At 35.5% G+C, this 24,708-nt stretch overlaps 1 protein-coding gene across 1 annotated transcript in view; it reads left to right on the top strand.

The window, feature by feature from the left end:
• The window catches only part of LOC134842168 (uncharacterized), a 52,324-nt gene that overhangs the window by 12,081 nt on the left and 15,535 nt on the right, over positions 1-24,708 (top strand). Inside the window, exons 3-18 of the mRNA XM_063858383.1 lie at positions 8,739-8,888; positions 9,468-9,640; positions 10,050-10,234; positions 10,753-10,885; positions 13,831-13,965; positions 14,417-14,575; positions 15,273-15,421; positions 17,441-17,606; positions 17,885-18,001; positions 18,114-18,280; positions 19,307-19,446; positions 21,105-21,322; positions 21,615-21,862; positions 22,239-22,359; positions 23,088-23,349; positions 23,947-24,186. Coding sequence (XP_063714453.1) covers positions 8,739-8,888; positions 9,468-9,640; positions 10,050-10,234; positions 10,753-10,885; positions 13,831-13,965; positions 14,417-14,575; positions 15,273-15,421; positions 17,441-17,606; positions 17,885-18,001; positions 18,114-18,280; positions 19,307-19,446; positions 21,105-21,322; positions 21,615-21,862; positions 22,239-22,359; positions 23,088-23,349; positions 23,947-24,186 — 2,763 coding nt within the window. The remainder of the gene's footprint in view (positions 1-8,738; positions 8,889-9,467; positions 9,641-10,049; positions 10,235-10,752; positions 10,886-13,830; positions 13,966-14,416; positions 14,576-15,272; positions 15,422-17,440; positions 17,607-17,884; positions 18,002-18,113; positions 18,281-19,306; positions 19,447-21,104; positions 21,323-21,614; positions 21,863-22,238; positions 22,360-23,087; positions 23,350-23,946; positions 24,187-24,708) is intronic.

Below are 24,708 nucleotides of genomic sequence, written 5' to 3'. Positions count from 1 at the left end.
AGTTTTTTATCACCCTTTGATTGCACAGGTATCTGCCTAGCTAACACTCTCTTATTCAAAATTGTATTCAAATTTTTCTCAGTTACAGCTTCCTGGACAATGGCCGATATGCACTCTTTTCTCAAAACCTTACATAGTAACTTTAATAATTCATAGACATGTAATTCCTTTACGAAGTATGTTTTGCCTTTTTGTCTCAGTTCTTATATCGCGCGTGAATTGTCCCGAATTGGTCAAAATGGCCAAAATGGCAATCTTTAGGTCCTCTTAACTTTGCGAAAAATAATCAAAGGTGAAATATCTTTTCAAATCTAAGCTCAAGAGAACAATACCTTTTGAATGATATAAAAAATTCCGTCAAGAACGGCTAGTTAAAAAGTCGAAAATTGTCTGAAGAAAAAAATCCCGAGCACAAATATTCCGTTACTTTCGTAACGAAAGTCGGAACAAAAAGCTGAAAAAAGCTTTGAAGAACAATTTTTTTGAGATATTTTCCAACTTTACTTTAGTTTTTGTTCTCGATTAAGTGCGATTGAATTCTAGAATGAGCTGAAATAATTGAGATAGCATACGGGAAGATCCGTCGCATCAAGTTTTGTACATTTCGTACAAATCTCGTACCCTTGCTATGCAGCGATCATGGCGGAATTTTTCATTAAAATGTTTTAATTTTCTCAGTTTGAGTCAACTTATTCCAGATAATCTAAAACAACCATCAACTAGAACGGTTCTTCAATAATTTTCACTGTAATTTCATCAAAAAAAATTTTTTTTCAAGTAAATATACACCCTTGAGAAAAATCTAGATGCACCATACGCTTTAGTTTGATACGACACAGTTGCATGACTAAGAATTACTTGCCATTCCATCCAATACCAATGTATCCCATTCCACAAAAAAGTATCTGCCACAAAAGTCCATTTCAACCTGTGAACCCAAAAACTCTTGAGAAATTTATTGCAGTAATGGCTTCTATAACCTTGAGATACTTGTTGTTCCGACTTTTGATACGAAAGTGACGGAATATACGTGCTCGGGGTGGGTTTTTTTCAGACAAATTTCGACTTTTTAACTAGCCATTTTTGACGGAATTTTTTATATCATTCAAAAGGTACTGTTGTGCTAAGCGTAAATTTGAAAAAATATTTCACCTGTGATCAATTTTTGTAAAGTAATGGGGTCTAAAGGTTGCCATTTTGGCCATTGTGGGACAATTAACTCGCGATATAATTCACGCTATTAACGCGGAAACGGAGATTTAATCCGTCTTAAATATTGTTCCAAATTGGTTGAAAGAATCTTATTTGCCATAAGTGATTTGTTACAAGGAGCAAAAATTATTGTTTTGTACTTAGTATGGCGTTAGGGGGGATGATTTTTATAGAAAAAATATTAAATTTTAGAAAAAAAAATTTCATTTTTTTTTTCATTTAATTTTTTTTTGTTGTTTATGTTATTACTGCTCCATAAATCTTATAGCCAGTCGGAACTTTCAAAGCTTTGCACTGAAACGAGCAGTCTTGTTGGTATTATAAGATTACAAGGCTACGAGATTTAAAAAAATAATATACTATTTGGAAACATTCAATTTATTACATAAATTTGAGTTAGTAATTCAAATTTTATGTTTTTTTGTATTTTTTCGCTTAAGAAAAACAAAAATGGAGGGTTTTAAACTTATGGACATCAGAATTGCTATCAACTGATTTTGCATAATCATTACTATTTTAACATTGTTTTAATTTAGTTTTTGTTTCAGAAACACAACAGTTCGTACAAATATCTTAATAACTACAAATTTCTAATGGATTCTGAGCTAGCAGAGATATTAACCAAGTACGACAAGGTCCTATACACGACACCCGACAGCTTTATCACACCTCGTTTTTTCTCGTGGCGCCCTCGTGAACAGCTTGTAATTGGTAGTAAGCGATGCTGTTACAGCATAATGCACGATTCGGTTTTGGCTCATGTTGAGAGCGAATTGGAGTTGTTTAAAGGCCGAAAAAAAATAAACCGACCTATAGCTAGTCTTTCATTTTTTACAGACCCAAAAGCATTCGTCGCCTTGGCTGAAAGTATTGTTCATTACGCCGATTTTGCCAATCGAATCATTTTTCATGATCCAAGGTTTCCGGCAACCAATTTTAAGGAAGCAAGTCAATTTATATCGGGAAATTTAGCACATATGTCAGTTACATTTGCATCAGACATAGCAATTAAGACACTTTGGACCAATCAGGATATTGAAAAGTTTCACCAGGAAAAAACATTGGTTGTTATTGCGAGCGGAGAGCCACAGAAAGACGCTGTTGTTTTTCGACTAGCAGAAAACAAAATGGATTTAGAAAGTCGTTTTAACTGGTTTTTGCTCAATCTGACAGAAGATGATGTAATGAAAGTAAAAATGCACATATCAAATTTACAGCAATGTAGACAAATTTCACCGTTTGGCCCAAAATCTGGGCTTGACTCTTTTTGTAATGATTGCATTATAAAGGGAGCTTCCGATTATATTATACGCAAACACGCTTTATTTCCATCTAATCCAATTACTAATCCGAAATAATCCGAATGAAAAAATCAGAATAAAAAACTGGTATCAAGGCATTTCATATTTCACGAAATCGAAGGTGCATTTAACACTTTGCTCAGATTTTTGCTCTTCAAAAGTTTGACGTGTAACTTCAAATGAAGTGAGGCCATTATTATAGTCTTTGATGAGCGAACTGTATTGTAAAATGTACAATTTATGAAACAATGTAAGCTTATACGCATCTGGACTGAAAATTAAACTTTTTTTGTTCAAACCACGGTCACGGATTGGGAAAAAGCTATGGTGTGCATCGCTATTTTTCATAACTTCACAGAATTCTGGAAGAGGTTTAAGTGAGATAGTCTTGTATCAATTCAGCCTGCTAAAAAAATTTTAGAAAATTTTTTTTCATTGCCGAGAGAAAGGGTCTGAAGTTGCTGCTACTCAGACTCAAATTGGAAATTTTTTTTTTCATTTCCATGACGAACCCCTGTTTCAAGAAGTTATCCAAAAAGATTGTTTAAAAAGTTCTTTTTACAAATGTCTGGAGTTTAATCAACTGCAGTTTTTGTCACTTTGAAAGAGAAACAACAAGAGTTTTAGCTAGAAAAATTCAGGTGGTCCGTAGTTAGAGAAAATTGTTCAAAACTGTTCGTGCTCAATTTTCAATTAACAGTTTGATTTTTAAAACTCACACTGAAAGCAGGTTTTTTCTTAAGAAAACTTTTGGAAAACAAAAATGCTCATAGCAAAAAAAAATTTAAAAGCTTTTTGTTTCAGATGTGCGTTCTATAACTTTATTTTGGAAAAAGTGAAAAAGTATTAAAGCGATGAAAGTTTGAATAACTCAAGATGTTTCAGTAGCTTAAAATGCTGTTAAAGAACTTCAATTGGTTCAATAATCATAAAGGGTTTTACAAGTACATACCTTCACAAGGCAAACTTGGAAACCCTCCCCCCCCCCAACACCACTTCACATAAGCATAATTTTTTTGGTGTAGCGAGGGGTTTGTTAACGTAGTCTAAAACGTGTTCTGAAGGCTTAAATTGGTTGGCTAAACCTGTTGTTTTTCAGCAAACTTTCACGTGATGCAGATGTGAAGTATTTCAAATAGTTTACATAGCTGTAAAAGAATACGCTAAAATTTAAGATTTTTCAGCAATGAAAAACTATAAAACAATCTAAATTGTTTTGATAGTTTGAATTAAATTGGTAAAAGTTAGATTGTTTTGAAGGAAATTTAATCCAGCAGTCTCAGTGATGATAAAGAACTTGCTGTGATAGAATAACTGCTCGGCTAATTTTGAAAAACTTCTCAGCAAGCATTTTGAAAAAAGATAGTTTTAAATATTTTATGTTGTTTCTGCAAGCTTCATTTGGCTAATTAAAATTATTAATTGGGTAACAAGTAATTCAATCAATGAAGCATTTCCGGTAGAAGTTGAACCTATTTCTAAAATTACTAAAAATGTCAAGCAACCTATCTATTCAAGCAACGAGGTGATGAATCATTTTAAGCTGTTTTTATTGATTTAAGTGCCAAGCAGCTTGCAGAAAAAGATACCAATCCATGATGGTTTAGTATTTGGCAATTCGGTTTGCGATTGAACAACTAATAATTAAAGTTAACAAAACTGCTCGTATTAGGGCGAAGCCCTGAATGTTCCGACTGCCTTTTAAGGTTTATGGAGCAGCAGTAATAACATTAAAAAAAGAAATGAAATAAAATAAAATTTTTTTTCTAAAATTTGAAATTTTTTATGAAAATTATCCCCCCACACGCCATATAAAGTACAAAAAGATAGAATTCGTTCCTTGTAACAACCAATTATGGCAAATAAGCTTCGTTCAACCAATTTGGAACGATTTTTAAGACGGATTAAACCTCCGCTTACGCGTTAATAGCGTGAATTATATATCGCGCGTTAATTGTCCCAAATTGGTCAAAATGGCCAAAATGGCAATCTTTGAACCCTCATAACTTTACGAAAAATAATCATAGGTGAAATATCTTTTCAAATTTAAGCTCAGGACAACAATACCTTTTGAATGATATTAAAAAATCCGTCGAAAATGGCTAGTTAAAAAATCGAAATTTGTCTGAAGAAAAAAAAACCCACCCCGAGCACAAATATTCCGTTACTTTCGTATCGAAAGTCGGAACAAAAATTAATTTACAAAAAATCATTCCTGATGCAAAAAAGTTTACTAAATAGTTATACTCATTTTATTTTTCAAGTCAAAAATCAGCACCAAAAATAACCAACTTTTTGTAATGATTGATTGTCGAAAAAATCTGAATTTAATCTGTATAAATTGAATATGAAATAAAAATGGATATACATCGATTGTGACTAGAATCTGTATGGAAAAGAAACCAAATAAAACGCCAAAACCTAGATTGAAATTGGTTTAGAATCGATTAAAAGTAAATTTTTAAGCGACATTTTTGAATCAAAATAAATCAATTTTAAACCAACTCTAATCGAATTCTGAGGTCTTTGATAAAATATCTGCTTGAAAATGATTGCAATCCATTTCGTGCCAGTACGGGAAACATATTCGAGCAGAATCAAAGCATAACGAAATTTATGGTGGGCCACGATCAAATCAAACCGCGAGCACGGTCGAAATATATGGATACTGTTTGTTGAGCACGGTAGCATAGCAACCTACCTCAAGAACGGTAGCAACATACCTTGAGCGCACGCGCAATATAAAGATTGCAAAGATGGATTTTTTGTCTATCATATTCGAAACATAGGGACGAATTTAGACAAATCAGATGAAGTGGGAAAATATCTGTTTTCTTTTCCAGAAATTTTGCATTCATTTTTCAATAAAATTGTTGAAACGCTACTAATCTTGACGGGTGTAAATTTTTGGGCCTCGTCTTTCAAAAGGAAATTACTCAAATGGGCATCTGAGACAAATGAAACGTTGCAGGTCTATGCAGATATATTGGAGGCTGTTGCTTTTCAAACAATACCACGAGAATTTCGAAACCTGCCTCGAAAAATAACTCAAGCATAATCGAAAAAGATCGAAACTGATTTTCAATCACGGCCGTTAAACACCTAGAGCACGCTCGAAATACACTAGCACGGTCAATAAAGAAAAAAATGAGCACAGTAGAAACATTCTACGAGCGCGATCTAACTTTTCAATAGAGCTTGGTCGAAGCATATCTTGAGTACAGTCAAAACATACCTCGAAGACAATTGAAACATAGCTCGAACACGGTCAAAACAGATCGAAACAATCTCTGAATTACGGCCGTGAAAACACAAACCAATTATATCAAAGTTTTGAATCGAGCTCAATCGAACTATTGAGAAATCATCGGTTCAGAACTTTCAAAACAAATCTTGTGTAAGGTCGAATCAAATCCAATTGTTTGGTTAGTGATGATCAAAGAAAACCGCGACTCCTCAAAACATACCTAGAAACAGAGTGCCAGCATGGTCGAATTAGATTGAAATAAAATGTCAGTACAATTAAACTCGAGTACAATTAAACTTTTCGGCTGAGTTGGTTGAAACATAGCTTGAGAACGGTCGAAACAAACTGAAACCATTTTTAATCAGGGCCGTTAGCATACCTCGAGCACGCTCGAATGAAACAGATCTCGAGCACTGTTGGCGCATTTAGAAACTTTTGGTCGAGCAGAGTAGAAATATGCCTCAAGTACGGTCAAGGTATAACTCGATAACAAACAACACTTATCAAAGTTTTCAAACAAGCTAGGTCAAAACATATGGAAATATTAGGTTGAGCATATTCCAAACAAATTTGAGCAAGGTCGAATCAAATCAAAACTTTTGGTCGCATCTTGTCAAACAACACCTCGACGCGTTCGAAACTTACCTCGAGCACAGTCAAAACAGAGCTCGAGCACGATAGAAGCTGATCAAATGAATCGCTCGATCACGGACGAAAAATACATCGAGCACGGCCGAAACATATCTCGAGCACAGTCGAAACATAGCTGGAGCACGATGGAAACATATAGAAAATTTAGTTCAAGCACAGTAAAAAATTTACCCCGAGCAAGGTCAAAGGATACCTCAAGCGAAAACGAAACGTATCAAAATTTTGGCTCTTTTTCCTCCCCCCCCCCCCCCCCCCCCCCACCTCACTCAAACATGAATTTTATGGTCTAACGAAGAGTTTTACAAGGTTAATTATGAAGACCAAATATGCTTGTTATAGCCTAATTAGTCCGCATGTCAATTCTTACGACAATCGGACAAAGTGAACAGTAACTTCAAATGTAAAAATGAAAAAGAGCCAAAATTTTTGACTGAGCTCGATCAAAACATGCATCGAGTGCGGTCGAAACTTATCTCGAGCGCTGTTAAAACATACGTCGAGCCAGGTATAAAGAACCACGAATATGGTCAAAAAACACTTTAAATGGTCGAAACATGCACCGAGGACGTTAGAAACAAGCTGCGAGCACGGTAGATACGAATCGAAATATTCGTTCCAACATGGTGAAACCATACGTAGAGCACATTCCACGAGCTAATCCTACAATGAGCACGGTGTGAAGAAATTGAAATATTTCGCCCAGCACGCTCGAAACATACCTCGAGCAGCGTTATGGCGTACCGCAAGCACGATCGAAACCTTGTGAAAACTTTGGCCGAGCACAGTCGAATTATAACTTCAGCACGGATAAATCCTTGTTCGATCTCCCAACTTGATTTAAATGAAGGCATTTATTTTGACATCTAGACCGCAAGATACATATTTCGAGTTTTTCATGCCTTTTTATTTACCCAAAACACCTTCTGTATTAGTTGCAGATGCTTGTGTAGGTCGTAGGCAAGAGGTAGCTTTTGTAGATAACGGTGCCACAGTAAACTTCATCAGGAGTGAGATCGCGCAGATTTTAGTGACACCCAACCAGTAGTGCACTTAGGACTTAGGCGGCGAAGGGGGGGGGGGGGGAGGGGTGGACGCGCTGTTTTTGTGATTTTGACATCAATTTCAGTGCCACTCTACCAGTAGCGCATTTAGGCAGATCAAACGCAGATCAAAGGCACCTCTTATATTTTTCCATATTTTTAAAGAGTCTTTCTGCGCTGATCCTTTGCTGTTGAAAGCCAGCAAAGTTTTGATTTGTGAAAATCGACTTGACACAATTTGCCATCAAAAGACAGATTTACCACCAAAAACTGCTCACTCAAGTGGTATAATTAAGCTTCATTTTTCTGTTGAATCTTACTTTCATTTATTCTCTTGTTCAGAGGGCGGTTCTAGAATTTTCTGTAAAATTTTTTCAGCCCTTTTTTGTTTAGGTTGACTAACTTCAATTTCCGAGCTCTCCTAAAGACACTGTTTTGGCCCAATTTTTGGCGCCGCAGGCAAAATTAAAAAAAAAAACAAGCCAAAAATTTTTAAAAAGTTTTTGATAAATTTTAAAAAAAAGTTTTTTTTGGCGCTCACTTCCCCATCAAAATTAGTAAATTTTGGGGCGAAAGGCGCCTTCAAAAAAGTTTTAGGTTTCGTCAGCCAAAAATGGATATCTCAAATTAGTACTAAGTGTCGGCAGGGGGTCGAATCCCTGAAGAAAAAGAAACGTCCGCAACCCCCCCCCCCAAAATCCGCTGGTGCTCTTATTATTATGTTTTAAAAATAACGCCCCTCTTGCAAAAGTCCTAGATTCACTCCTGCATTCAATACATTTCTCCTGCATTATTTACGCTAATTCAGCCATAATAACTTCGCTTTGTGCATTTCTAAAAAAAAGTTGGTCGCCCTGTTTTTTCAGAAAGCAAATTTGAATGTTTTTCATTTTTTCTTAAATGTTTATTTGCGTTACTGAGACCATGTTAATCGGACTGCAAAGCATCCGGCAATTCTTGTTTATTTGATTCTTTTTTTCTTGGTTTGATTTTCTGATCAACCAAAGGGTACTATTTGGTAAAATTTTGTGACAACTTTGGACTCAAAATCAACCTCAACATTCATATTTGGCGCCAATATTCACTAATTTTTTGGGACGCCGAATACATGCGTTTTGTGCCATAAACATCCAAAGACGTCATTTTTAGTCTCCGAAATCATCCTCATCAAACAAATCGTTGATCGCATTGATAATGGCTGTTCGTCTTTTTGTGTACACATCTCAATTCCCTGATATTTTCATAGTACCGTCGTAGTGCTAAGAAAACCCTTTGCCGTAATTTCAGGCGTGCTGTTCATGGACACGTCATTCTTGGGTTGCTATGGAACTGAATTCCCCCAACACGAGATCACATTTCAGCCACCCTACAACGATACTGTATGCAAACACACTGTCACTATCGACTTCGGACCCCTCACCAAAGTCGGCGCCGCAGGTGTGAACTAAATTAAAATTAAATTATGGAGAAAACCAAATTTGTTTCAAAGGCAGAAAAATGGAGCTATTTTTTTATAGACCCTTCTATTTAAATTATAGACCTAATTCAAAAGTTGTAAGACAAAAAACGGTCTGATTTTGTTACTTAGCCGGAAAAACTTTCGTGTAAGACTCGAATGATTCTTACATATGGCGATGGAAAAGAACTAAAAAGAATCTAAGATTACCAAAATAATTGAAATATATAAAAGAAATCATCAAAATTATAGAAAAGTTATTTATAATTTTAGCATCAGATCCAAAAAAAATGTCTCGAAGTCCTTGATTTTTAGCAATTATTCAGCAGAATATCAGCAATTAACTTCAAAAACTGCTATCGAAAGGTTTGCTCGTTTAAATAATCTAAGAAAATTACGAATATTCATTTGAGCAGTTTTCATAATAAAAAAATGTCTGTTTTAATGCTTTATTCGCTCATTTCATACAATTGTAAGCACAAAACAAATCAAATGATCACTTGTTTTTCAATAAAATTTTGTGAATACTTTCTGCATCCGACACTTGTTTCTCAATTCAGGTCCTCTGGACGAGATCCACTTCGTGGTGACCTTCATGACCCGCAACAGTGACTTCGGGGCCAGCATGTCCGAGTTCATAGAGTACACTGTCGACTCCGAGGGGGACAGACCCACAGTCGTCAAGGACTCCTCAACCACTCGGCTCACTGGCTGGGATGGAGGCATACACGAGGTACTGTTCAATTGACAGTTGATAATGAAAACTTGGGCTAAGTCAGGTAGAGACTGTCTTTGGGGGGAGCGGGAGGGATATTGCTCCTCCTTTTCTGAAATTGTGTTATTGATCGGCATCGGCATACAAAAATTGATGCATGATTTTCAACGAAATCAAAAAATTTAAGTGGTTTATAGGAATTTGGTCACGACTGAAGTTCGCTTTAACTTTTGAAAGTCATCTTTTTGGATAATTTTTCGAAGATCTCTTGCGAGCATTTGAGCATATGATTATATATCTCGCAAAACTAGTTCCTTATCTAACGTGATAATCGTTTTTTAAAGTTCGATAAAGAAACTGCGAGCTTAGAAGACTATCCGCAACTAAGTATCCATATTTTTCTATCCTTTGTTCACCTTCATTCCAGTTCCGCTCTGTGAATGTGAGCTTTGACTACGTGGGTCCCCAGTGGGGTCTCAGTTTCGCCGCCAGTGCCCTCTTCATCCCCTACGCAGAGGCGACGAGTGAGAACGGCTTCCACGTGACTGCTCAACTCACCTTCCCCTCTGACGCCCTCGTAGATGTCAGACCCGCTATTTTGCTGGAGGAAGTGTAAGCACCTCTTGGATCTTTTAATTTCACCTCCTCTGCAAGTCTTATTAAATGAATTAATAAACATTTCACATCTGTTCATATTGTTCGATTGAGTTTTGACACTCTTGCCGCCCAAAACTCCCCGCTTTGCCACTTTGAGAACAAATACATAAACTTTTGTACAACCATACAAATAAGTTTATTGGAAGAGAACCGTGCAAAAATTTTAGGATGACTGATAAAATTACTAAAGACATCAAAGTCGCGGAGACGCACCAAAAATGTTTTTTTTTTGGCAAATACTTCCAAAAGATGCCTAAAAACGTCATTTTGGCCACGATCTTTGAAAAACTTTTGCGCAGATATTTTGAAAAATTATGGTCTTTGTAGTGCTTAAGGAGGGCTCGAAAAACCAAATTTGATCAATTTGAAAAAAATTCGACAACAATTTTAGTTTTTGGTTTCCCCAACTAGATACAGGGGAAACCAAGTTAATTACAGATTTCTTTTTTGAACTGTTCATGATTTTTTTCCAGTGGATCTTCCTGTGTACCACTGCAGTCTAGCTTCAACATGGAGGCTGATGACGTCACAATGGGTGCCACTACAACAGCCACTGCAGAATGGGTTCCCATCAGTGTCACCAGTGCCAATAAAGCCAACTTCAAGGTAGAAACACTCAACTAAACAATCAGATCTCTTTAACCCCCCTCCCCCTATCGTACCTAGTAACGAATAGATAGGCTGGCTGTTTCGCCATCTCACCTCACATAAGTATCAACTTTATGGTGTTTTATAGTGTAACGAGGGGTTTTACAAGTTTAAATTTGAAGAACAAATGTGTTTAATTAGACCTCATGCCAGTTATTATAACAATCGGACATTGTGAACAGGAAAAAAATTCTCTTTAATTTTTGCTTGTGTGGGAACGAAAAAAAGTCCATAGGTTAATGGTTACGCATATGTGAGTTTTGTGCTTAAAAACGAGTCCCCCCATTGAAATAAAAGGGGAGAGGAAGAGAGTAATTATAAAAGTTGCAACAAACATCTTACATCTCTGCAATTAACGTAAAACGGTTTGACTACAGTCATTTTGCAAAATATTGCTTAAAAAATGATTTTCCAAAGAAGTTTTTCAGAATTTTTGTTGAAAATTTTGAATAAATCGACGGACCGCAGGTTAAATCATGGTTTTACAATATTATAGTTCAACAGTTGGTCTGACTGGATGAAATTAGAGATATGGAAGAACCCCCTGTTTTTGAACCCCCTGTTTTTGTAGATTTTCTTCATTCAACAACATAACCCTTTTAAATGCCTATTATCACAACTAAACTGGATTTAACTTGAAAGAAACATTCTTGTTGCTCAAAATTCAAGAAAAAGGCTAGAAAAATAAAGTAAAATTAGTAAAATAAAGTAAGATTTTATCGTAAAATTTCAAAAAGATTCAGACCATTACCTATAACCCATTCTTTGGCTACCATTACAAACTACCCATTTTTAGCTGGATATGTACTTCAAAAAGCTTAGAATTTTTAATCTGAATTGCAGGCCAACATGCGCCAGATTCTCGAATTTCGAACGCCAAAATTTGCAATATCACAGCCTAAAAACTAGTTTCAGAATTTAAAAATATATAACTTTATTAAAAATATGGGTAATTAATTATCTACGTCATTCTTAAGGATCTGCGGGGATCAATTCGGTATGTAGATAAAATTTCATTCTAAAAAAATTCTTGTCATACAATTTCATGGACTGAAAAAATTGCATGAAAAAATAAATTAAGCATTTTTTGTCAATTTCTAAAATAAATTAACAATATATTGCCATACTTGCTAACGAATAATTTTACGAAAATAGCGAAAGCAATTCTTTGTACTATGAAATTGTATGGCAAGCATTTTTTTCCATTCTATGAAATTGTATGATAAACATTTTACCCTTACAAATATAAAAAATTATTTTTTGAAATTTTGTGTTTCAACCGAAACAAACTAATCAAAGATTTTCTGTAATTAGAAAACCTAGAGTTTAACTGGCAGTTAGCACAGAAGTAAACTGCAATGGGTGATATTAGCCATGTTAGATAATGTTAATCTTTTCAAGTAGAAATAAATACCAAAAAATTAACTTTTTGTATACGTCTAGAAAACGGTTTCTTTGAAATTTTGGCGGCTGAGGAAAAAGGCCTGTTTTTTTAACATATTCATAATTAACATAGCATACAAAACCCAAAAATATACTAAAATTTTTAAAAAAATTACTTGCTTGTGCTTTTTTGCATTTTTCGGGTGAAAATCTCAACCTTGACTACGTTATCAATACAAAGTGTCAAATTTTGCAGGCATTTTTTTTCTACAATCAAAGTTGTCTATCAAAAAAGGATTAAACAAATTTTACATCAACTTTGTATCTATTTTCTGGAAAAATAGCATATCATACAATTATCGTATTTTAAATTGTATGATCAGCTTTTTTTTACCAAAAATTTTTAATGGTACTAAAGTTGCTCTCATGTAACCAAAACTGCCACCAACTTAATTTGCTCGAGTTTTAAGCCAGTTTGCGATAATTTTTGAAAAAAAATTTCATTGAAAAGTTGCTTGTCATACAATTTTTTTCTATGAAAATTGTTTGGCAAGCATTTTTTCCATAGTCTTCACATATAAAATTTTATGGTAGGTATTTTTCTTACATCGACGTCAACCCGGGTGGTTAATCGATTTAGATTGAATTTAATGAGACTTTTTTTCAGACAAAATTGTTCAAAATTAATTAAACTTAGTAGTTCTACCACTCAAACCTTAACTCTTATTTTGGGTCATCACTAAACAAAACGCAAGCAACATTTGTAATGCAGTGTGTGTATTTATAAACGCACCCGAAAACTTCGCAAGAAACACAATAAATTAAATAACTTAATCAGAAAACTTAGAAAACAGGCTTAATTTAGTCTGACGGCGCTCTCTCAAGTGATGTTTTTGTAAAAAAAACTCTTTATTTATACTTCTGTACGTGTAATGACTTACTTCACTTGGAAACAATTTAATATTATAAAACAGACTCTTCAGTTTATTTTTACTGATAAATTTTACCATCTGAGCGTTTAAAAAAGCAATGTAGGAAGGGGAGCGGGTATAGCGGCAAGGGGGAAACGTCCTGGGGAGAAACAAGAAAACGTTGTCACAAAGTAGAAACCATTTTTGAAATCAAGTTGGTTTTGTTTTGACAAAAACTTTAGTCTCAATCGGAGAAGAGTTGAACTTAGTGGGCGATCAAGGTTCTGTTATGTACCATTCAACGCCACCTTTTCGTTTTCCAACCCTTGAAATTTTCCAAAGGAGTTTTAGATTGCATAATTTTTGAGAAGGTGAGGCGCCAGAAACGGTTCTTCTTATCAGTCAATATCGTCCAAAAATGCCCAAAAACTGGTTATAATTTTTTTTCATCAAAAAAAAAGAAATTTGTACTAAAAAGATTTTTTATTTCTTTGAGAGAGCTCGAAAATCAAGATGCTCAAAGTACTTTTCAAAAATTTTGAAAACTTGGACCCCCAAAATTTGTAGATTTGATTCTGGTCACGATGAAATCATTTTGTTCCTATTTAGGTGTCCATTCTGGCTACCTTTTCCCGTGAACTGGCGGAGGATGAGTTCTTCTTTGTGGTGTATGTGAATGGGGAGACATGCGACACCTGTTACAGCAACGTCACCCTCACCAGCGAACAACCAGCCAAATTCCGGGTAGGAATCACTTAGAAAAATAAATTGTTGCCAAGAAAAAATATACAAAAGTTCACCAAAAACGGGATTATAGTTATTTATTTCTGCCTGGGAGATCATCATTGGATTTACTGATCAGTTTTCAGGTGTCTCTAAGCGGAAAATTTTTTTCCAATTTTCGTCTACATTGTTGAAAACGTTGAGAACCAGTATAAATCATATAAAATATACTTATAATTTTAGAACAAAATTTTAAAAAAACCACAATATTTTGGTAGCTTATAAAATTGGTCAAAAAAGAAAACCGTCCAAGTAAAGCATGCATGTAACACTTGAAAATTCCGAGTAGCCTATAGGAGCGTGAAACACAGGGGCGAAATTAGGGGGGGTACGGATGCCTTCCCTTCAGCGGTTCAATATTTTTTACGGTCCAATTTTCATTTCAATTAACTATTTTCTTCTCTATTTTCAGTTGCTGGAGGACCCAGTGCCTCAAGTAGAGATGACAGACCCCTTCATCGTCCCCGGATACCCGGCGGATGAGTCAGTGGTCTACCTGAACGGGTGGGGAGTGCTCAGGTTCAGGATTCAGTTCCCACCTGGCAACGCCATTCTGTACGAAAACACGAAGGTAAATAGAGCTCACAAGTTCATTATTTAGCTGAATTTTGTGCATGAAAACGTATGAGTTAAGGTATGAATGCTATTCAATTGTGATTCTGAGTGCATCAAAACGTTGATTTTTTCTGTGTCGAAGAAAACTTGCTATTCGAGGAAAGTTTCCTCCCCTCAGGGATTTGACCCTCTCACCAACCAAAGGGTCCCCACTTTGGCACTATTTTATGACATTCATTTTCGGCTGACCAAACCTAAATTTTTCTAAAGGCGCCTTGGGGGGGGGGGAGGGGAGCGCGCGCGAAAAAACGCAATTTTTTTGGTCAAAATTTTCCAAAAAGTGCCTAAGAACGGCATTTTTGACTAGTTTTTTCAAAAATTTTTATTTTTTCAAAGAGGTTTTTAATAGTATTCTGGGTTCTGGGGTACGCACGGAATATCAATTCAGTCGGCTTATGAAAAACAAGGTCGACAAAATTTTTGAAAATCCCCCCCCGCTCGAGAAAATCCTAGACCCGCCCCTGCAACAATTCCTTAAAAACGACCAGAAATCAAACAAAGTGTGACTTTGCAATAAGTATCATATAAGGTGATAAGAATAGAATTTTAGTTTAGTTTGGGCCATAGGTAAAAACTTCAATCTTTCTCTATCTCTCTCTCGCATGTGATTTGCAAGTATTGTCCAGTATCGATCAAATTAGTCTTCTTTTCAGGTGACCTTTGAATTTGACCCCTCGGGTGCGGGAAACTCCTCTTTGTCTCCCTCTGCCCTGGAACTAGTCAGAGTGTCCCTTAGTCACGTGGGGGACAACATGCCCTCCCTGCAACACTGGAGGAACGACAAGGAACCTTCATATGACCAGTTAGTGGAGGTCACATTAAACAAGAAAAAACGTTTATGAAACTTACGTTTTTGAAGAAAAAAAAAGCTCTGATTTTCAGAACTTTGCTGCAAACTTGCGTGAAACTTTGTTTTTAAGTGTCTTAAGGCTTTCCGTATTGCAATTTGTCTGATCATAACAATTTCGATTTGGCTAACCTCTCATTGTTATGCCCCAAATACCGTATTTTTTATTTATCTGTCAAAGTGAAAATAACAGATATATAAAAAATGTCATATATAAACTGCTCTGTAAAGGACTGCATTAAGACCAGCAAAATTCTTTTGGTATTATGCTTTTCTTGCTTACTTTTTGGAACAATATCATATTCCTTTTTGTTCCGACTTTCTACAATATCAAAATTTGACTTTTTAACTAGCACTTTTCGACACAATTTTATGATCAGCTGAAGGTCATATAAAATACCTAAGCCCAAGATTATAACATCGTTTTTGTGCGATCATTTTTGTGAAACCTTTTTTTCGTTAATTTTGATAATTAATTGGGCTCAGATGCCAATTCGAAATAAAATTAGCAAGCTATTTGTGGTTCAACTTTCCTTGAATACGACGAAAAATTTGTTCTTGGGTATTTTTTTTCTCCAGACAAACTCTACTTTTGAATTAATGATTTTTTACAAAATATTTGTACACTCTGCACTCTGGAAAATAATGATGTTATTGAGCTGAAAATTATAACTAGTTTCACTTTTCGTCATTTGATGCAAAATTATGGGGTTTGAAAGTTGCCAAACCGGCTCATTTTGCACATATTCAAAACTAAACCTGCAAAAAATTATTTACAAAATAAAGTAAGTTTCCATGTAACGAGTTATTAGCTCTAAAACTTAACATTTTTTCTTAAAAATTTCTGCGTGCAAGGGAATGGTTACAAAAAAATAGTTTTTGCTTCTGATTTTTTGGTTAAAATTTTGACGTAAAACTACTTCAGATACATGAAAACGCTGTCGAAACCTTGAAGCCACTACCCTTATACGAGCAGTTTTGATCGCATTTATGCGCTACCATAAACATTTTTTTCATTTTGTTTTTCACCTAGCTTGTCAGATGAAGTTTTCAAAAAAATTTTGAAATTGCATTTTTTTGGCTTCATTTGATGAAAAATAAGGTTTTTAGAAACAAAAAAAATTGATAGATATGATATTTTACACATTCAAGTCTACAATATATATGCTTAGTTTTATAAAAATCATAACGAAAAAAAATCCAATTTTAATTTTATTACTTCACTTTTATTAGCTAAACATGAAGGTAACTAAGAATCTGTAAAAAGTAAAGAGCAAAAATGAATGACTTTTTTAATCGCAAGTGATTTTTATTTGATAAAACACTCAGTAAAATTGAAAAATTACCATTATGTTTGTTCAGTTTTCTGAAAACATTGGGCTAGTTTTAAAAACTGCTTTAATCATAAAGATTACACTAAGCATAGTGGTAAAGTGTTAACTTCGAAAGCGTCAGATTGTGCAATACATCCCCTGCCATGGAAGTGATAGTGTGCGAATACCAGCTTGACCTCTAGCTTCAGGTTTATTGCAGTCTGACCCGATTTTGGATGCAATAGTGATATCACGTAAATATTCAGGACGCATAAAAACTTCCTTGAATCGCAAAAAAGAGCTTCGCTCAACAAAATAACTCAGTCTAGCATGCGGGGAAGTAAGAAAACGGACTGTATTTAGACTGGCTGCATCGCCTTGCGCAGAGCCTCCGCGAATCGCAGAAACCACAATAAAAAGACGTTGGCAAATCGACCAAAAATCAAGCCAAAAAATTGCTAGGTTACTTTCGCGCAATTTTTTCTCGAACCTTCCAAAACTGACAAAGTTCTAAACATCATTACGACTCTTTTCTATGTTTTTTTAAATTCATTTGCTGACATGACTTAAATACGATTCATTCGATAAACAAAATCATGAACATTCATCGCAGAAAATTTCCACTTTTTGTTCTCAAATCAAAATTTTTTTTTTTTTTCAGTGCCACGGTGGAGTACTTCGTTTGGGTCCAACACAGGGCCCAACTGGACCTGGGCTCCATCTCTTTCCTGCCCCTGAATGTGGAGGACACACGAGACAGTCTGGTCATAGTCTCGCTCGACTTCAAACTCAACCAGGCCGCATTCGTAGACGCCTCATGGCAACAGGCCAGACTTCAATTCAGCCTTCCTTTCTCCCACTTTTCTTTTGAATAACCCCAATCCTGAAAAGTTTTTGAAAATTTTGTGAAAAGTTTTTGAAAAGTTGTGAAATTTTTGTGGAAAGTTTTGAATATTGTAAATTCGAGATGACATTCGAGAACGATAACGGTAAAATTACTGTTATTTTCGATAGATGATCTATCGGGAAAGACATTAAATTTGTCAGTCTAAAAATTACCTGCCGGGGGTGTTTTTTAACTGGATCAAACCATTCTTATTTGCAGGTGATTTATGCTTCACTGAGCTTCAATGATCAGCTGGTGTTGGGAGGTGCGATGAAGGTGCTGGTGATCTCAGATCCAGACACCTCGGAACTAATCGAACTGGACCACCTGCCGCAGGTTTCCACTAATTTCTTCTGCCACTTTCATTTATCTATTTTACTAAGCATAGTTTGTTCTCTTTCAAATTGATTTTGTCCGCACTGTTGAAATTTGAACGACTGGTTTTTAGGACTTGATTCTGGAGGTGTTCGACGGAGTGACAGATGCGGTGGGTGCAGTGCCTGGCGAGGATCCCGACAACACAAACCCCGAGTTCTACCTCATCCTGCCCAGCCAAGTGATGATTCTGGAGACCAAGTACTTCGTCAGATCCCTCTACGCATTCAACGAATACTAGTTAGTGTCTCACCTTGAGTTGACTAATTTTCCCGCTGATTTTTCAAATTCTGGAAAAGTGAATCCGCTGAAGTTTTGAATCAAAATAGTGAAATTGTTAATTTATTTTAAAAATTTTTCACCGGATAACTATTTTTTTTTGTAACTGTCTGATTTGTTTATAGGAAATGTATCAATCAACTGCCATTTGCGACAATGGAATTGAAACTTTGAGAGTCTAGTACAGTCACAGAAAAATAGACAAATAAAGCAACGGTTTTGATCGAAAAACGAAAAAGAAAAAATCAAAAATTCTTTTTTCATTTTTTTGCAGAAATTGTTTTTAAATTTTTTGATTTTTTTATAATGTTTTATAATGTTTTGTAATGTTGTTTGAATCAGGATTGAAAAGGGCTTAAAATGAAATATCACTCAGTTCTTTCCGATGATTATTTGCGCTAAGTTTTTTTGGTTAAAAAACAAAATAAGCCTGCTTGCTCACCTGATTCGCGCGAAATTAGACAAAAAAATCAAAAATTTCAAACTGGTTTTTCTCGGCAAAAGAAGGCCGTTTGAATCACATCTGAAAGTCTTTAATTTGATATATCACTTGGCCTATTCGGATGATTATTTGTTGAACCTGATTATGCGCGGGAAACAAAAAAAAAGAAGAAAAAAAGGAAAACTAAAACACACCCAAATACGAACTAAATATCTGCCGTTAGTAGAAAATTAGGTTTTTTATCATGAACTTGAGCAAATTATTCACGAGTATCTTGACCAAGATACGAGTTGATTAATTTTTCACGTATACCTGGGTTCAAGCCCCTTGAAAAATCATTTCACTGCGGTTGTGATCCTTCTATACAAGTATTTAAAATAGCTTAAATCTTCTTAAAATAATTAACCTGGGCTACTGGTCGAAGAATTTTTACTATTCAACAAGAGTCATTCCAAGCATTGTTTCTGTGAAGGTGTCTGTTATTGAAATAAAACTTCAAAATCTCCGGTGAATTGAAAACAGTAAAAATTGACTTACCTTTTCAGTCTGAAGTATGAGGTCAGCCAGACGGCGAACGCTGGAGCAGCGTACATCTGTCGGACGGACTTGGAGGCAGGCAGGAATGTCGTCTATGACGTCATAGAACAACTCGATGGCTCCACCACTCTCAAGATATCGAACAAGGGTACCGTTTTTTACGCTTTCACATTATTGCTCCTCAGCTGAATGACAGAAACTACAACCCCAACATAGCAGAATGTTTCTGTTATAGGATGGGGAATAGGGGGTTGAGTTAGATTGTTATGAAGGGAAAAATCATAATTTTAATTGCACATTCATTAACAATTATTGACCTAAACATTTTATTGCTTACTTTTCAATTACTTTTTAGTTGTAAACGAGATAATAGTGTCTAAAACTCTAATAAACAAGTAGTTATAGAATGCAGTTGCGAATATTAGAAAACACCTGTGAACATTAGCTGTGAAACTAAAAAAAAACATTGCAACTATCTGGATATTTAGGGAAAAGTCTTAGAATCTTATCGGTATCCGAAGAATCATCCGAAAAAAGTCGGAGCTGGGCGTCTCCTTCTACGAATCATAGACATTAGATGATTTCTCGCAATTAAAATGGTTTGTATACCGTGGCGTGCGCAGAAATTTTTCTAGAGGGGGCAGTTTTTTGAAAAATTTTAAAAATTTTGCGGACTTTTTAAGTCGACCAATTTGTGTTTAAAAAACAGTTCAAAAAACTGCGTTCTTGGGCTCCTTTTGAAAAATTTTGACGCTCCCCTCTCAAAAATAGTTATATTGGCGCCGAAGGTTGAGGTTAGCCAGTCAAAAATGGATATCGTAAAGTTTTACCAAAAGGGCAACCAGAATTGAAGGGAAGGCGGTCAACCCCCCCCCCCCCCGGCACGCTGCTGTTCGTATATTATAATTATTAGCAAATCATTTCATCTTTATGTTTTATACAGTAAAACTTCAAACTCTAAGCATTGTCAGATAGTTCTAGATTTGCAGATGTTTACACTATACTCCAGATAGTTTCGAGATTTTTCTTTTTCTTTTTAGATTTACGGCATATACAATTCACAGATGATTTTGAGATTCTTAAATACGTTTTAACCCAAGCCCAGCAACCTTTGCAATATTTGTCAAATCTTGAAGATTCTTTGAAAAATTTTGAAGAAAAATCTTTGAAATTTTGGTACAATTGTGTCAAGAATCTTGAAGATCGGTAAAAATCTTTAAGAAAACTCCAAGAATCTTGAGGACAAAAAAAATATTGCAAAGAATCTTGAATATTTTACCATATTTTGTTTTGATAGGGTTGCGAGGATTTAAAAAAAACTGGTTTTAAAAGAAGTGAAATTTTATGAATTGATAAGTATGAGCAATAAAATTGAACTAACTAAAAATCATCAGTACAAAACTCAAATTTTGAATGAAAACTTTAAAAAAATACTTGCTGATGTTTTTTGGTTTCAAAACAAAATGAACAATTAGCAACTCAATTGAAAATATAGACATGAGCAGCAAAATGAAGCATTGACACCGTGAATTATCTAAAATATAATCAAATTGTTTGTTCAAAAGGTTTCAAAATTTTCTGACGATTTTCAGCTCCAAAGTATTAGCAAAACAATTGAATCTAACAAATTGCAATAATCTGAAGCATCGCGACAAGGAATTAACAGCAAAAAAGCATCAGTACAATATTTATTTTTGGCCAATACAATATTTTGGCCAATACAATACAATCAGTACAATATTTATTTTATAATATTTAATTACTTTTTAAATCATTCCAACAAAAACCGCATCACATTGTTTCCAGACTCCTACATAAACGAGACCATAGAAGACTACCAGATCCACCTCTACCACATCATCCAGGCACCACCCCAGGCCAGTGCAGTGCTGCAGGCGCAGCTGGAAATAACTGTCTCTTTTTTGCCCCGGATGACGGAGGATGGACCCTACATGCTAGTGGGCAGTGCAGTCGAGCACAGGAAGATCATTGTGGCTAATAACTTGCAGTTGGGTTGGCTGTCGGTAAGAAAATTACCGAGTTTTTTCCAAAACAATATCTAGTTATAGAGTTATTTATATAAACTTACAAAAGCAAATCTGAATCGTATGGGAGGGGACCATTAAGCCAGCACGGCCTATTTTCAGGTGTCTCAACGAGTTGGAGATAGTTTTTGGCTTAAGCAATTTAGATATTTGTTGGCTTTGGTATATTGTATTATGATTTATGACTATAATATGACCCTGTTTATAATAATAATATCTAAAAAAAAGATTAATTTATAAAAATGACCAATATTTTCATTGTGTTTCTCAGTTCTACAGCCGACTCACGTTCCTAATTGAAGACAGCCTCGTGAATGAGACTTTACAGGCCAGACTAGGGGGGAGTGTCCTGCTGCCCCTTCGGATCTACCTCCCCCCGAAGTCCCTCGGAACATACGCCGTACAAGTCACAACGTCGAGGGGTGTGAGGATCCACTCGATATTCATGATTGGGGTGGGGGCCATGATTAGTCCGGGGTGTTATAATCGGTCAGAGACAGTTCTCGGGGATGAAGAATTGTAAGTTGGCAATTTAATTTGGTATAAATAGCGTAGACTCATTTTTCAAAAGGTATCCAAATTAACAAAAAGTATCAACATATACGCGCAAACTCTTAATGGAACATTTTAAGCGGTTCCTGGAAATCATTAAAATTTGTCTGCATCGCAGCTAAGTTCTTGTAGCACTTTAAAAAACTGCTGGTATTAAGGAGTTTTTGGTTTCCTGCAAAAAAAATTGTCAAATTTGTCAATAACAAACTGTTTTTGGCTGAAAAAAAATTTTAATTGCTGATTTGAAACTTAAATTTAGGCGATTAGGAAGTTTTTACAAAGTTCGATTTGCTCGATACTTGAAGTGCGCTTGACTCTTTCCAAATGCCAAATACTTTTTTAGATCTTACGACAACGACGGAGTGCATGAGTTTTCAACTCGCTCTTTATCTCTGGGATACCTGAACAACATCATACCCACGAGAGCTGAAACTCCTGATGAAGTGAAACACGACCACAATATGGTCAGACAATATATTTTATCAAACGACATATACTTTATCAAACTACACATACTTTATCAAACGACATATACTTTATTTTTTTTTTCAAGTTGAGTAAAGAAAGTTTCAGTTCCATTTGTTAAGGGTTTAAAAGCACTGGAAATTTTCAGCTACAAAGGTGCTCTTTGAAATTAAAATCCCCGCCCCTTTTTTATGATGTTATTTTTGATCGACCACTTCTGAAATTGTTTCTAAAGGAGTCTTTGGCGCCAATATATACGTGGTTGCGCGCTTTAACGATACAATTTTTGGTTACAAGGCTCTTGAAAGAGCCCAAAAATGGTATCTTTGTCAATCCTTTCAAAAATTAGACTTGAACATATTATTTTCGGCAAAATGCCGTTTTAGAAGATTCTGTTATTCAAGTTGACCAATTTAACAAAGTATTCAGTATATTTTTTCTGTATTATTTTTAGGGCAGAAGAAAAACCTGATCAGAAGAAAAAACACAACCCAAAGATAACGAGTGTTATTACGACCATTTTTATTCTGATTGTTTTTTTTTGTTTTCAAAGCTCAATTCGGAGAGAAACGGGACCAATATGACCAATTTTTGGCTCTTTCAAAGAAATCAGCGGCCCATTTTATCAATGGAATTTATTCGGAGCCAGATTTTGAAAATCTATTAAGATATCAGCAAATTTTCTCCAGTTTGTTTTTTTCATTTCAATAAACCGAAATGGTTTCAGGTCACTGTCCAAATTGAATTGGCAGTCCTCGAATTAACTCTAGAGCCAGACGAGCAATTCGAAGTCTTGGCCGACCTAGTGGACGATGGAAACGCGGACAAGATATACGGTTCATGGAGCCGAGAGGTCGCTTTGCAGACTAACTTTACTGAGGAGGATTTGTTTGAACCCGGAGTAATCAATACTAGATTCGGGAGGAACATAAGTGTTGACGAACTGAATGATGCTTATGCAGGGGATGATCACTACTTCTTTGTCACAAGTTAGTAATATTAGATACAATCAGGATAGAATTTAAAGTTTTTGCGAATTGAGGGTGGGGGCAGTCTTTCAGAAAAAAATCCAAAAGATTTGTCTACTTTTTCTATTATCTTTATATTGGTCAAATTCATTCATATTTAGTTTTAGAACAGTATTCTGGGGAGGATCTAGGGTTTTCTTGAGGGTGGGCAGATTTTAGAAAAAATATTCGGAAAATTTCCAAAATTTTGAGGTCGATCAAATTAATTTTGCGAGCTTTCCCAGAACGCTATAAAGATCCTGTTTGGACCAAAATTTCTGCGCCACAGGCAAATTTTTAAAAAGCCACTTTTAAGACCCGCGCTTCCCTTTAAAATTAAAATATATTGGCGCCGATGGACTTGAGAAATTTTTCAGGGACGCGGTAACCCAAAAATAGATATCTTAAGAAAAGTACAAAAAGGAGGACTCCTTGGAATGATGAGGGGTCAAATCCCTGAAGGGAAGGCGTCCGCAACCCCCCACCTCTAAAGCTGCCCCTGCTGGAGGCAGTTTTTTTTGTAATGATGAGTTATATCCAATTTTTTCAAGACAAAATTTATTCTTATTATTTTTTCAGTTGACTTTTTGCGCGACTACAACTACGACACCCGCTTCACAGTCGAGAGTGAACTGGTGTCTTCGGGTGGGGCTAAATTCGTAGTCAGGGGCATCGAGATCGTCTCGTGGGGGTCCAATCTGGAGGCCAGCATGCAGTATGACCCCGAAGTGAGTGAGGTGTTTGTGACAAATGACATGAGTGAGAATAATGAACAGGAAAACAGGATGACACTCCACTTGGGCCGAATCACTAAACTGGGTGAGTGAGTAAAACTTGTAAGAAATAATAATCGTATTTTCTCGAAATTATATATTTGACTCGGAGTCAAAAACGAGGATTGTTCTCATGCCTTAATGATCAAGAGCCCAAATTGAACCATTAAACGTCCTTTAAGCTGTCCAAAGTTGACAGATTTTTGCGCTTACCTCTTCCAAATTTTTGACCACCGTTTTTTGGATCATGAAGAAAGAGCTCCACAGTGAAAATGTTTTCAAATCTATCATTACTTTCTGAATAGAAGCTATCATAGATTTGACTTAGCCGTTCAAGCGACCGGTCAAGCAATCATAAGTTCAAGCAAAGTTTGGGAATTTCCTTTCAGCCAATCAAAATCATTAAGCATTAATTAATTTTTCGTGATCAAAATTATGCTATGAGTGTGCTCCGTTCTAAAGTGATAGCATTTTTTTTGTCAAAACTTTGCAGCAGCAGCAAATTTACTGGTTATTGGTTTTCACACCGTATCTTTTCGGTGTAACTTCTGAAGAGATTATAAAATAG

Source organism: Symsagittifera roscoffensis, chromosome 3 (assembly GCF_963678635.1).
Source record: "Symsagittifera roscoffensis chromosome 3, txSymRosc1.1, whole genome shotgun sequence".
Taxonomy (NCBI): domain Eukaryota; kingdom Metazoa; phylum Xenacoelomorpha; order Acoela; family Convolutidae; genus Symsagittifera; species Symsagittifera roscoffensis.
The sequence above is the reverse complement of the archived record's forward strand: the minus strand, read 5'-3'. Positions and strand labels throughout refer to the sequence as shown.